This window comes from Papilio polytes, unplaced genomic scaffold (assembly GCF_000836215.1).
Source record: "Papilio polytes unplaced genomic scaffold, Ppol_1.0 DF824135.1, whole genome shotgun sequence".
Taxonomy (NCBI): Eukaryota; Metazoa; Arthropoda; class Insecta; order Lepidoptera; family Papilionidae; genus Papilio; species Papilio polytes.
Window position 1 is genome coordinate 2,258,428 of NW_013525069.1, and position 14,467 is coordinate 2,272,894.

At 34.6% G+C, this 14,467-nt stretch overlaps 2 protein-coding genes across 2 annotated transcripts in view; one reads left to right on the top strand and one right to left on the bottom strand.

Annotated features, from left to right (window-relative positions):
- Nucleotides 1-37: 37 nt before the first annotated feature.
- On the bottom strand, nucleotides 38-1,853 carry LOC106112040 (protein FAM8A1). Its single transcript, XM_013294273.1, has 4 exons — nucleotides 1,392-1,853; nucleotides 1,166-1,304; nucleotides 530-656; nucleotides 38-436 (listed from the first exon to the last, which is right to left on the bottom strand). The coding sequence occupies exons 1-4, from the start codon at nucleotides 1,726-1,728 to the stop codon at nucleotides 113-115; spliced, it is 927 nt and encodes a 308-aa protein (XP_013149727.1). The 5' UTR covers nucleotides 1,729-1,853; the 3' UTR covers nucleotides 38-112.
- A 264-nt stretch (nucleotides 1,854-2,117) lies between these two features.
- Nucleotides 2,118-14,467, top strand: part of LOC106099299 (beta-arrestin-1) — a 53,346-nt gene continuing 40,996 nt past the window's right edge. Inside the window, exon 1 of the mRNA XM_013277808.1 lies at nucleotides 2,118-2,451. The gene's annotated coding sequence lies outside the window, so the exon portion shown is untranslated. The remainder of the gene's footprint in view (nucleotides 2,452-14,467) is intronic.

A 14,467-nucleotide genomic window follows, 5' to 3' on the forward strand; every position in this document is an offset into this window, starting at 1 on the left:
AAACAATGAAGAAAACCCCCTTACCAAAACTACACAATGTTGGGGCATAGTATTTAGGTAAACTTTATTATTACAGGAAACATACATGTACAATCTAAACACTACCTTATCTCTAAGGTGCATGCCTCCTTGCCGGGTACATATTTTCTTCAACAACAATAACACCACATAGGATATCATAACCTGTGCGATTATGACTGAATACAAATAATACCACACATAATGGAAATAACAGGGAAATAAGGAAGTTTTTCATTAAAGACCGAACTAGTGCAAGGAGGAATGTTAGAGGACGGCCAGGGTATAACAGAACTGTATCTCTGGGGCGACCTTCTACTGGAATAATAGCAGATGCAGTTACAACTCGGAGACCAAGGAGCGCCTTTCCAGGTGTGGCACCACCTGTACGACCAACACTGCCACATAAACAAAATGCCTGAAATGGAAAAAACAATTTATTACTTTATGAACACCTTAGGGCTACAATTGAAAATAAAACTTATATAAAATCTATTACAAGTACAATTACCTCAAAAATACAAACTAAAATCCTGTAAATTACTTCCAAAAATAAAATTTCCGAAGTCAATTCCATTGCATATTTGTAGTCGTCATAGTGTTCACTGAACTCATAGAAATCAAACTTCTCCAAGTCTCTGGAAGTGGATAAAAGTATTCAAGACTAAGGGCCTGCCCCACCATATAGCAAAATTGTCTGATAATAATGCAATGTGTAGTATGTGTGATGGAAATATCAGACGTTGGTCCCTTATCTGACAGTAATGTCATTTTTAAGCTAACTGAGCCTCTATCAGTAGTAGGACAGGCCCTTAATATTGAGATACCTAGCTTTTAATTTGAATTTAAACTAGAGGCAATCATATTTTTTTTAAAAGGGAGGCAAATAAGCAGCAAGAACATCAAAGTGATCAAAATCCATAGACATCTGCAATATCAGAACTGCAGATGAATGTTTTGAGTTTTCATTTCATGCTGAATGAATTTATAAAAAATTGTAGGTATTGAACCAGAAGGCACTTAATTCAATAGATTTGTGGCAATTAATAGAATTTTCTATATTATAATTGTGTAACAGTAAGATTTAATTTTGCCTCTAACTCTTTATTTTTAAGCAATTATCTGAAAATTCTAATTGGATACTTACATCAACTCAAACATATCCACAGCTATGAATGTGACAATTAGTTTGAGAATAAATAGTAAAATGAAATCAATGAATTCTGCCATCAACCTCTTATAAAGAGGTGGTATTACATATTCATAACCACCATGTCTTGCAATAACTGAAAATATGTTGTTTAATAATCAATAAAATTCTACAAAATACATTAATATTTCAGTATCTACAATAAATTGATAGATTTAGGTACCTTCAGCAGGAGTAAGATTTTCTGCTGGTGGTCGGTTTTCTATAACTGGCCTGAAATTTGGCATTTGAAATGGAAATTGTGGCCCCTGAAACTGATAGTTATTGTTTAACAGAGGAGCATTTGTCGGATTGTTCTGGAAACCCTGAAAGGTCATCATGTAATAAGGGAAGCAAGTGGAAATGTTTTGGTACATCTGCGCTTGTTGAATCCACATTCGTAGCGCCTGGAAGTACGCCTCACGATCAGATATTGCGACAGACGAATCGGCTTCCACTTTTGAATCGTCATTTTCTCCTGTTGTTGCGTCATTGTTAACACTTGTATCACCATCGGACATTTTTAAAATTTGTTAAGGAGCACTCATGAAATTTTATTGTAATTCTTAGCAAATTACACGTCAGTTTTATTATTTATTGACAAGTTTTTGCGATATCTTGAGAACGAAATTGACATTGGCTGACATCTATAGGACAAAATTGACATTTTATGTCGTTGAGCTGACTTTTAACAAATCGTTTAGAAACTGTTATCAAGGAAAAATGTGGCTTAAATTCGTTATTGGTAACGTGCAATCGTGATTTCTTTACACAAAATTCCACGTACTAACGAATAAAAGTTACTATTTTTAAACACTTGGGATTTTACTACAAATAATTAATCTCGATAGAAACAGGCAACATATACGTTATGATTGTCAGTTAACTTAACATAATAAAAGTCATTTGTCATTTCTTGATAGATGCGTGCGCAATATTCCCTGGATCTTGTGGTGTGGACCACTTTTGTGTAAAGGATTGGAATCTTCAGTCGGAAGCGACTCGTGCGGTTCATAATTAATTATTTACTACTTGTAGTTATCGCTGTGAGTTCGTATTTTAAAAGTATAGAACCTAGAAATTATAAATCTACTTATCCTCAGATTTTTATGAACTGTTCGCAAACACGATTGTGACAGGACCGATCCGGTAATTCATTTTATTTTACGCAAAGTGAATATGTTGTGTTCAGGATACTAATAGTGCCGAAGAAGTGGATACTTCGTCTTTCCTCAAGTAAAATCGTAAGTAGCAATTTACATTCGAACGAAAATCGAGGTACATTGGGTCATTTATATTGACTTACATGTAAATGTTTACGGAAAAAATTCACTGTTTCCAAGCCACGGTAAATATAGTCAGTACACATATCAGTATTGTATTAATTTTAATGTTTCGTAATGAGATAGTTAAGAAGTTACTTTAATACAGTTTAGACATCTTGACAACCTTGTTTAAAGCAGGTTTTTATCCAATTGTTGTATATAAAAGACTCATAAAAATTCTTCTGTACCTAAAATGTACTCTTGAATGGTTTGCTAATTCTATTAAGCAGTTTAATATAACTCAAATATGTAATGTTTAGTCATATGTTGTTTACTTATGTGTAGAGATAATATTATCTCATCCATTCTTATAGTAAAAAGTTCATTGATACAGAAATGTGTTTATAAAAACTTCATTAATATTTATAGCACAAATCTTACTTAAGCTACATACAAACAGTTTTTTTTTTATTACTCTAGAAATATTTTTAGCTACATTTTATTTTAACAACTTATTCTACTGTTTTAATCATATTTAAAACTTACACAAAATCTATTTGTGTTTTTAAAATTTATTTCACAATTGGTTTTTATTTTATAATACCAGGTACAATAAACATTCTAAACACAAATATTCTTAGAAAATAAAATGCAAAATATAAACATATATCTGATGATTTGGTAGTCAATGCCAAAACATGTGTATGTTAAACATTATTTAAAACTGCTCTTTCAACAAGTTTCAAATAATCATAAAAAAATATTGAATCTGTTATCATTATATATGAAACTAGTAAAAAAGTCCTTGACAAAATGTTGGAATATTTAGAAAAAATACTTTGATAACAGAACAATCTCATGATGTATGTAATGCAAAAATTATTCCTAATTAAATTTCATGATTGATATGTTTAAAAGTCTTTTAAACTGTAAAAGTACAGGATTAATTTACTTTCTATGGTACGGAAAGTGTTTCTATACTTTGAAATGTTTTAGAACCCATACTTTCTTGATTTTCTGATTCTATTTTTGAAATTACTTAAGGCAATTTGTTTATGTTTGTAACATATAGCCTCGGTATCGCTGTGTCTTGACTACTGTTTTTCCATTATGTCTTGTAATTTCTCATCTAAATGTTTGAAGATAAAGCTATGTCACATAATGTAATTTATTGAAATTAATATATTTCTTGTCTTTATCACTATTTCTTTCAAAATACTTGTTTTACGTCTAAAGAAATATTTTCTTCCTTTCTGATTAAACATAGTGTAACAGACTTAATAACTCTCTTATCGTTCATTAATATTTTCAATATTAATGAATGATGAGAGAATAGCTTCAGACAGTTTTACAACTGTTACTGTTACCAGCACTCACTGGCCATGGCCACTTCAACAAACATCTGTACAACATAGGTGTCACACACACCTGTAGTTGTTACATTGGTAGAGCCGGCTTTAACATCTTCGCACAAATGGGTCGGCTCGCCCAGCGTAATACCACGACCACACAGAAAACAGGCGTGAAGTGGAAGCAATTCCGCGTTTCGTCTGATGATTGTGATGCTGGAGGTCCAATTTTAGTCCCTTTTCCTTTCCACCCTGTTCTTAAGAGGAAAGGTTGGAAATGTCCTCTTTATGTGCGTCTCCTTCTCCGTCAATTAAGGGTAGGCAGCGCATCTGCAATTGCGGATGTTTATGGGCAGCGGTCGCTTTCCATTTCGGTGGATTCAGGTGGCCGCTTGCTCACTTGCCACCTTATATTATATTAAAAAAAGACAGTCCATTATGCAGAGCAAGTATGGTGGAAGAAAAAACCGCATCACACATCATACAACACTGCCCAGCAATAACTGAAAACAAGGTTAGGTATCTCGATTTGCTGGGGTTCTTCAGAGAGATGGGTTGGCTGGAGTAATCCATGTCCTGTTCTTAAGCAAAATTCGCGCTAGCCGTGGAGTTGCGGAAATCGTAGCCCCTACTACTACTACTACATAATGACAACGTAACTGAGTTATGTAGACTTACATAATCAATAAACATATAGTGTTGTGGTCATTGATAGAAAAAACATATTACCATTTGACTGTTAATGGAGTTTTTCCTAGCGAGGGGGAGCGTGTAGAGGTGCGATCGCGCGTGATGTGCATCACAATGTGTCCTAACAATAGACGCTTTTAACACACTATTTTAACGTTACCATGAAGCTTAACTTTATGCTGGTATGGACTTGTTACTCTTTGACAAGTAATGTTTACTGTAATGTAACATTTGCATAAAAGAGGCTCTATTCGTATTGATAGTGCACAATTTAGTATTTAAAATTTAAATACTATAACTTAAATGTGTATGTCGCCATATGCTGGAAAAAGTTTTAGGTTATTGTAAAAGTTAAGAAAATAATTGAAAATTAAAAATGGTATACTCATAGAATACCTTTAGTGTTGAGACCCAATGAAAGGATGGTACTTTCTACGTGTGAAGTTTATCATAATGCGGACAGCTGCGTATAAAAAGTAAAAAACACAACTAGCCCCGACCGGCGACCTCGGCTGCGCTCGCACTGCAACTTGCTAATTAACCTGCCTGCCACGATAGTCGTGTGTTAGGGCCACTACATACTAAACCTGCTGCCCTCTTTACGAGATTATAAAATAATCGAGGAAATGTAATTATTTGATTTTGACATTTAGAATGGATGGAACACCATAATTGTCATTTGAAAATTTAATTTTATACAAGAACGTAAAAGCTCTTAGTGGTGAAATCTGAATTGAATTATATTACGACACTTAAGGTTGACTACAAAGGGATTGCTGAGTGATATAATTTTGAGTAGACGGTATAGGCAATGGGGATATTTCGTTTCAATGTGAAAATGTCTTTATCCCTATTCAAGTGCAAAATACCTGGCGGCAGTCGCGTAGTCGAGTCGCTAGCTCCGGATTCCTGGCTTTGATTGCAAACGCCTGCTATTCGCCGTGATATAATTAAATGATCTACTCATCTGAGGAAGATAAGCATTATTACAACGATGAAATCGCTTCTTAAAACACATGCATTTGATAGTTGTCTTTGATTTCACAAATTATTAAACTTCGAAGTGTAGAATTTACATACAAACACTAAGGTGGTTATTTAACGGCTCTGAGTACGACAGTTAGAGTATAAAATGTATAGATATTGGATACGACCAATAACATTTTATTTCTAGCAGACTTATGTTATCCTTGATTTATGTGACATGTTTCTTATTGAGTAGATTTATGTTTGAGATCTATTAACTTGAATGCGTACATTGTTACGATGACCTCTTGTAAGTTGGTGCGGGGTGCGGGGGGTTTACGATCCGGCGTCCGTTTCTCGGAAGATATCATCTTCTCATTGGTACGCTGACTCACGGAATTCCTTTAACTAAGGCCAATCGCATACAAACTTAGTTTAGTTTTACTTCTAGTGAAATTACGTTGCCCTACATGTGGCAAAAAATTAATGTATACATGTAAATGTGATTTTGCTAATATGGATTGAAATTTAAAAAAAAAAACAGTAAATATGTTCTTTGTATTTTTTAAAGTACAAAGTACGATTGTTCATTAAATTATGAAAGTCAATGTTTCGCATGTTCGTGGTATTAGTTATGAATCGAAGTAGAAGACGAGAGAATACAAAAATCAATATTTATTTAAAAAAATACAGCACGTTTAAAATTGTAGTGACAGCTTGACTGTCTTGTTGATGCAAAGATGTTAGTCGCTGCCAACAACTCATTCATCATTTACAAATTGCCCTCTTCTATTTAAATGTAGTTTCCGATTTTTTTCAGCACAGATTTTATGTAAAAATAGATTATGTCTCGTTCAAACTTCAAATAACAGGAAAAAATACGTATATTTACTTATGATACTGTTTTGACCATCTTACATCATTACAGTGATAGAGCCCGCTTTAACATCTTCGCACGAAGGGGCCGGCTCGGTGTAATACCACGACCACACAGAAGACAGGCATCAAGTGGGTCTAATTCCGCGCTATGTCTGATGAGTGTGGTGCCGGAGTCCTAACTTTGGTCCCTTTTCCTTCCCGCCCTTTTTCTTATGTGAAAGGATGGGAAGGGAAAGTTGATTTGACGGCGCAGGAGACGCATAGGTAGGAGAAATATCCTCTTTATGTGCGTCTCCTCCTCCATCGATTAAAGGTAAACAACGCATCTGCATTTGCGGATGTCTGGGCAACGATCGCTTCGCCATTTTGGCAGATTCAGGTGGTCGCTTGCTCCTTTGCCACCTTTTGTTATAAAAAAAAACTAAAATATTGCACTTCAATCGACTATCACATCGTGGCAATAATGAACACAAATAACTTGAGGATTATCTTATCTACAGATATGTTTTATTTTCGCTAACAAATTGTTATCGAGTCATGTTTGTTCCTTCAACGCGAACACGACGTAACGCCAGTTTTATCTGCGTTGATCGGCGTCGGTGTGTCGGGGCCTTATCGAGATCAGTCCGGTGCTGAGGTGGTCATTCTGTCCACGCCTCGTTATTCCAACTGTCAATTAATCGAACATGTGGTCTGTCTATGGTATTGCGTGGAACACTTTGGTTGACATATCATTAGAGCCAACATATTATCCAAGTTTCATAATAAAGTTCGTGTTTGTTGATTGTGTCCAAATTTCTGTAAGGGTACCTCAACCATAGTGGACAAAGTAGTACCTTCCTTTGTGTTTGAAATAGTCAATTTATCAGATGATTCGATAGGATAAGAAAATTTCACTCAGCGACCTAAAAGTTTATCTAGACTTTATCCTGATACTAAGATATCTTGTTTTTTGTTTATTTCAAGTACCAGTAATCATTATTTATGTATCTAAACTACATTTACAGCCTATGACGCGTGTTAGTTATCGTCTTTTAATAGGTTTTTAACAGATCGTTAATCCAACTTTAATTGCCGTACTTTGGAACGTCAGTAAATTCTTTACTTTTGTTAATTTTTCCACATTAACTAACTTTTTATATTAAGTTGCCGCTCGATAATGATTTTAGACAAATTCGGAAATTCCAAATCGATCGTCCGAAAATACTAGGAAAATATGCTGCAACTTGTATAAATAAAAACGTATAATGTTCTGATATAAAAAAAAATTAAATATACCTATTATCCTAGTTTCATTTCAAATATGTATTTCATGTCATGTATTTTATATACCGGAACAGGAAAGTCATTTGACTTCAGAAGGCAACGCCTTGCGATGGATGCTATACAAGCGATCGCTCAGTCATTTCCCACGGGCTAACTTGCAAACGAGACAAGGGAATAACACCTGTCTACCGTACTCTTAAGGATTAGATTGGTTTGCGTTCATCTCGCCAATCCCCGTGCCCCATCGGTAACGGTCACAACAATAATTGGTTCCGCTTTATTTGCCAGCCCATACCGATAACAAGGTTATGTCATCTTGAAAAAAAAGTTACGCACACGCAATTCTGTCCCGTATTTCCTGTTACGAGGGATCATCTTCCCGTACGATTACAAATGTGCCTGGTATTCGATGACGTAAGCGATAAGTTTATAGTACTCTGAGGAGATAATTCCCGGTTGCACTCAATAAAGTGTAATAAATGAGTGTTAATGTTAAGTAATGTAAGTAACCGGTTTTATTGCTGTATGTAATTGCAAAGTGCCTTATACAGTTAAAATTACGCTAAAATTATAGTGATTAAAATATTAGATTAACTCTGATCGCAACCGGTCTGAAGAAAATGGAAAGAACAAGTCAACTTGGTGAATAAATAAATTGGTTATACCAATACCAGTTTTACTTTCAAATTTTCCTTTTATTAATGTTATTTTTGTCATTAATGTCATATTTATAGCGTAAAATAATTATAACCGATTTTCCTTGTATTTACCTACTACGTATAAAATTAAATTATAACCGCCAAAATTCAAGTATCGTTACATACTTTTTAATATTTTTTATTCTAGAACGCTTCAAACGATCAAGCGAGCAAGAATATAATGGAATTTCAAATTATTCGCTTGCAAAATTTTGATTTTGTCGTTTTCACGAAAATTGCAACGAATTTTTCTCTTCGGTTCAGGGAGTACGCAACATTTTCTATTTTTTATATTTCTATTTCAAAAATCGAATATAAAACGAATCCTTTCTTTTAATACAGACCGTTTGGATACTAAAGTTAGTTTAATGCAGCACTTTATATCCGCTATCACGGTCGCGCGCATCCTCTCCCATCTCCGAAGGCGCTTAGCGTCGACTGAGTTAAATGAGTCATAAAACTGCATCGTAAAAATAGTGGGTGGTCACTTTATGTACGAACAGAGCAAGCCGAAGACCCCGATTCTAGATTAGAATATTTTACTACGCCATTTTAATAACACGCCACTGGCTTATGTCTATCATCTTAATCTATGAGGTGTTAATTTGTAAACCATGTGACCACAAATTATTTAAATTGAACACTTTATACTGTCTGTTGATACTTAGTCTATGGCAAACCAATAGAAAGAACAGTAATTATGCTATTACTCCATTCAGATTTTCTCTAGTTGATCAAGACTGGAGGAGTTAACTTTTCGATCCAATAAAAGCGAATTATTTCCATGTTATCGTCAATGATATCACGTTTTAAAATGATGGATGATTATAATTGCTGATTACCCACAGGATAGATTGTGGGAGGGGAGCGTCTCCGATCCCCTGATTCAATAGGATCGCGTAAGCGATTGTTTCCGCTGCGACTCCTCTCATCATGCAATGCGAATAATACTATGATTTGTAGGTGTGATTGCGTGACGTCACACGACGTATGATGTCACAGTTAGAATGTATTGGCCATTTTAACAGTAGGTTATTTTGTAACCTGGTATTTCAGGTTTAGGCCGTCTTAATGGTGTAGAACTGTGCCGTAAACGGATCAATGTTGTCCAGTCGCTATAGTTATCGTTGTATGTGAAAGCGCCCTCATGCGTAGCGGTATTACGATAAAGCCGACTATAAATATAAAGTAGGGTGGAGTACGCGAGGAATGCGCCAAACGAAAACAGATAGCGCTGTAGACGTGGGAGTGACGTCACACCAAAGATTTGGTGACTAAAAGGAGCTCATAATGATATCTTAGTTAACATAATTCCCAAAAGGGAGCATTTGGCGGATGATAAATTATAATGCCATTTCCCATCTATAGATCTACAACATTATTGAAACTCTGATTTTGTCTAAAGTGTATTCGTAATTTCTACGAAACGGCGTATTTTTCTTATGAGAGCGGGCCAGTTCGCTTGAAACCTTTTATTATTCATCCGCCGGCGCCTTGCCTCTGTTTTCTGACGTAGCAATAGTCTGTCACCATTCAATTGTTCAGCTCTTCATTTTCGATCAATGACCTCTTTAAGTGGACAGGGTATGAAACGTATTTTGTGCCTTATTTGCACACTAGCTGTTTCCGTGCGGCTTCACCGACATGAAATTATAAAATTTTTAATTTATTGTTTACATTTGTCCAATTATCAACTGCAAATGTCAAAATGGCAAGACATAACAAACCTTGACAATCTTGCTTCCTTGATATTGGCAACAACTTATGGTCTCATTCTCGCATTAGGGTTTTTATTCAAAATATATAGCCTAAAGCGTGACGCAAGTGTAGAGCTTTTTTAAAAAAATAATTATTTAAAAATATGCTGTAATTGCTGACATCTTAGGCAACAAAGAAGTGTGTGTTTACGCTTTATTATAATAGTATAGATAACGCGCCATTTTGGTGGAAAGGATTTTAACTAATAATGGAGATATTAAGTACATAACAATTTGTGTATTTACCCAAAGCTCTAAAAGCCTGTGTCACCGACTTGAATAACTGAGATTGAGATGGGATTTAATGTACAATGTTTAGAATTCACGTTAGAGTTGCGGCACGTGCCAGATTGCTTTGTATTCACTAACTTTGCTAGATGTATCATTATATTTAAATATATAGGTACTTCCACTAGCAAAGCAAAATATATGTGGAAACTTTGTTTTTGTTTGACGCGTTAATATGATTAAAATAGCTGTATAAATAAACTTTATTTAAATTGTTATTGATAGTTGTTAATTTATACAATAATGACATCGACCTAGTAAGAGTTTGTTGACTCTTTCGGATATAAATAATGCATTTTCGGTAATTCGATCTCTTTTTTTTATTGTAGTGTTACGTAATCTTATAGTTGATTTAAAACCAAATACCCATCTTAAGTTTTACATTTGTATGGTTTAATTTTTTTTTGCGACCTTAATAGACGCTATTAGTGTCATAGTTTGCCACCTTTTTATGAGCGGCGCATATCCCATGTCTGCCCGTGTCCACCCTGGCCCCTCCCGACTTACAACTGGCATCTCGAAATACCTATTTTATTTATACTCGTCATTATTTCTGTCCATACTTACGCACACGTTCTCACATATTATATACACGAAAGCATTTTAATACTACCTAAATATAATCATCCGGCCGGCGGCGGCGCTACGTTCACGTTACAACTATTTATTTTTCCTATCGCATGCAGACCTAGCGGAGAATCGTAGGATATTTAGAATACGATAAATCATCTCCGCCTACATCAATCCGTTATTGATGATGGACTCGAAGCGAAAACAGCGATAGCATTCCGGTGACCATATTTTTGTGTTACAAAGGGACATGTCTCGTTAAATGAAATGAGAAACAAATTGCATAAACTAAAGTGTATTAACACGTTCTCTATAATAGAGATAACGCTGTCTAAATGTCAAATAATAAACGGTTTTGATTGATTTTGCCAGTTTTTCATTGTTTTTTTTCTATTTACTTATCTATTTTTAATATGTAAATAAATATTACAATAAAAACGGTTCAGTCCAGAATATTAATGTCTCGAAGTTCTTTGAACGTAGAAACTTTTCCTTTTGATCCGAGGTGAAAGCTTTCGCGGTCCCTGAAAGTCTAATTCTCTTAAGAGCTTTTCGCTGAATTTTGACAAAGGTTAATGTATAATAAATAAGTTTCTACGTCATACTGTTATTTAAAATGTATTATATTTTATAGGATTACATAAATGAATAATATGTAACTTTTCATGTACAAAAATGGCTTAGTATAGTACTTTTAAAGCGCGCTGCTGTCTGGTCTGGTCTGGTCTAGGTTTGGGAAAGTCTACTCATTGAAATATGAAATAACAGTGGTAGTGCCCGCTTTAACATCTTAGCACCAATGGGCCGATACGCCCGGTGTAATACCACGACCACACAGAAGACAAGCGTGAAATGGAAGCGGTTCCGTGTTTCGTCTGATGAGTGTGGTGCCGGAGGCCTAATTTAAGTCCCTTTCTTTTTACCACCATTTTCTTATAAGGAGAGGATGGGAAGGGGAAGTGGATTTGGCGGCGGAGGAGATGCATAGGAAGGGGAAATATCCTCTTTATGTGCGTTCCTCCTCCGTCGTATAAGGGTAGGCAACGCATCTGCAGTTGCGGATGTCTACGGGCAGCGGTCGCTTCGCAATTTTGGCGGATTCAGGTGGCCGCTTGCTCGTTTGCCACCTTATATTATAAAAAAAAAATGAAGACAAGATCGGTCTGATGTCTACGGTTTTTAATTTGAATGTCGAAGTCTTGGATTATTACGACGATTTTCTGATTTAAAACAAATGTAAATGAGATAATGAAGCAAAAGTTATTTTGCGGGGTGCGTTTTATTATGTCAAAATATTCCATTTTCGTACCAGACTAATGCTTTAGCTTAATTAGGAAAAGTAGTTACAACTTTATTTTACTCGTGAGACTCGCTGTATTTTCCAATTAGTGTGGGCTAGATTAAGTTTTATGATTTGCGCACCTTTTTTCGAGAACATCAGACTTTTTAGTTCTTTTTCTTTTAAATGAAATTAAGCTTTTAGATAATGTATATTGCTTGACTACAATATTAGGAAAAGCAATAAGATGTAAAGCAATCGTGTTATTTAACTCTTTTTTTTTTTTCATAGGAGAGGTAACCTTATATTAAATTACTCATTATAAATAGCATAAAATCTCTTTTAAAAAAAAGTCATCACAGCATGCATGGATGCTTTCTGCACTTACTGACTTTAAGACAGTTTTACGATTCTTAGAACTTTAAAATTGAACTGTGCTCTTTATAGGTAATTAAATACAATTTATGCACCTTTTTAATTGTTTCTGTCTCAATTTAGAAACATGCTTTAGTGTCTAAAAGTAAATGAAACAGATACAAACTAAGAGTTATCGTATGCGACTCCGTTAACGCAGAATAAAAAAAAATTAAATAGCCTATGTGTTCATCCAGACTATGTTCTATATCTGTAAGAAATTCCAGCGAGATCCATTGAGCCATTCTGAAGATACGAACAAACATCCAACCATCTAAACTTTCGCATTTATAAGCAAGAAGTAAGATTGGGTAAACTAACACTTTCATTCATATATTTACATTTGTTTACTGCGAATGTGCTTGAGATTGTATTTACATCTTACTTAGTAACTTACTCGTGGATTTGTATAGTGGTTAGAGAGAATCGTGTCGTAATTATAAAAAAATCAGTTACCCAAATCGGAAGCGTGACTTGTTGTTGCAAAGTTATTCAAAGTCTCTTTAAGCTGTATGTTGATAGGATTGTATGTATCGTTAAGCGTACTTCCAAGATACTGTTTTATTTCATCGCTAGTGTGACCATACTTTCGAAGCAATGCAGGGCAATATTATATTGATACAATGAGAAATGATTAAGTAAAAATCAATGTTTCAAAATTTTACTAAGCACAGTCAAATTTAGATAATGCTTTTGAATAACCTTTGTTCGTATCTATTTAAATCAAAAAAAAAAGTGAAACTGTGCTTTCATTGTGACATTATTTATAGGTAGTAAGAATAATCATTTGTATAAGCCGTATATCGCGTTTTTGCGTCATATAAGATAATGTTAACCACATTTACCGAAAATTTTTCGAGAGCTTTCATATATTCAGAATAAATATTTTTATATTTTGGTTTAAGTCGAAGCATCGTTGACCGATTGTTTTTTCGATTACATTTTTTTAAACACAAAGTACTCTAAGTATTGTCAAGTTTCAGTAAATATTGTCAAAAATACTATTAATGAGTTTCCACTACAAAAAATGTTTTTGTATAATGTTTCGCCAATGGAAACAGGGCAATGAGTTTTAAGACTTGCAATAATAATAAACTAAACCCAAAGTTTGATTTACACCAAAATTATACAAATGCAAATCAGAAGTCGTAAAAGTTTTAATTCTTATGAAAATTTCTTTCGCCTCGATGACCAATTTCACTAGAATTGCTTTCAATCTTCTACCAATTTGCTTTTAAAAGAAAAATAACAATTTTGCATAATCTTCTAAAATTAAGTTCAATGGACATTTCTCTGTGAAAATGAACAATAGATTTGTTCCAGTTCTTTCATTGTTGCTAGCTTTTAAGAATGGTGTATCGAATTTAATTGAATATTCTTACAGAAGTTCTATATTATTCAAAATTCCGGACTGGCATCGGAAGGTGCCTTTGTCCGTGCGACTCTACCGTGCCTTTAGTTCGGCGGACGAAGCGAGGCGAAGTGAGGCGAAGCTATAGAATGCGTAACGAAGCGGCCCGCTTTGTAATGCATGGCCGGCTCGAATCCGTGTTGCTCGTTAGGCCTATCCGGCCTCGTGTGGCCTATTCAACCAGAATTTTTACATCTTAGCCTATTCAATAAGCTTATAATGTTATTCATTTATTTCATTGTCTTCTACATGTTACGTCACACTTCCTAAGTATTGTAGTGAATGTAAAATTGTGTTGCAGCGCTTTTTTATATCATGTCTAGTGAAGTAATCTATTCATGTACTCTTTTGTGACTTCTATTTGTAAGTATAAAAGTAACTATTCAGATATTAATTATTTCCTAGAACGATGTAAAGTATTTCGTAAA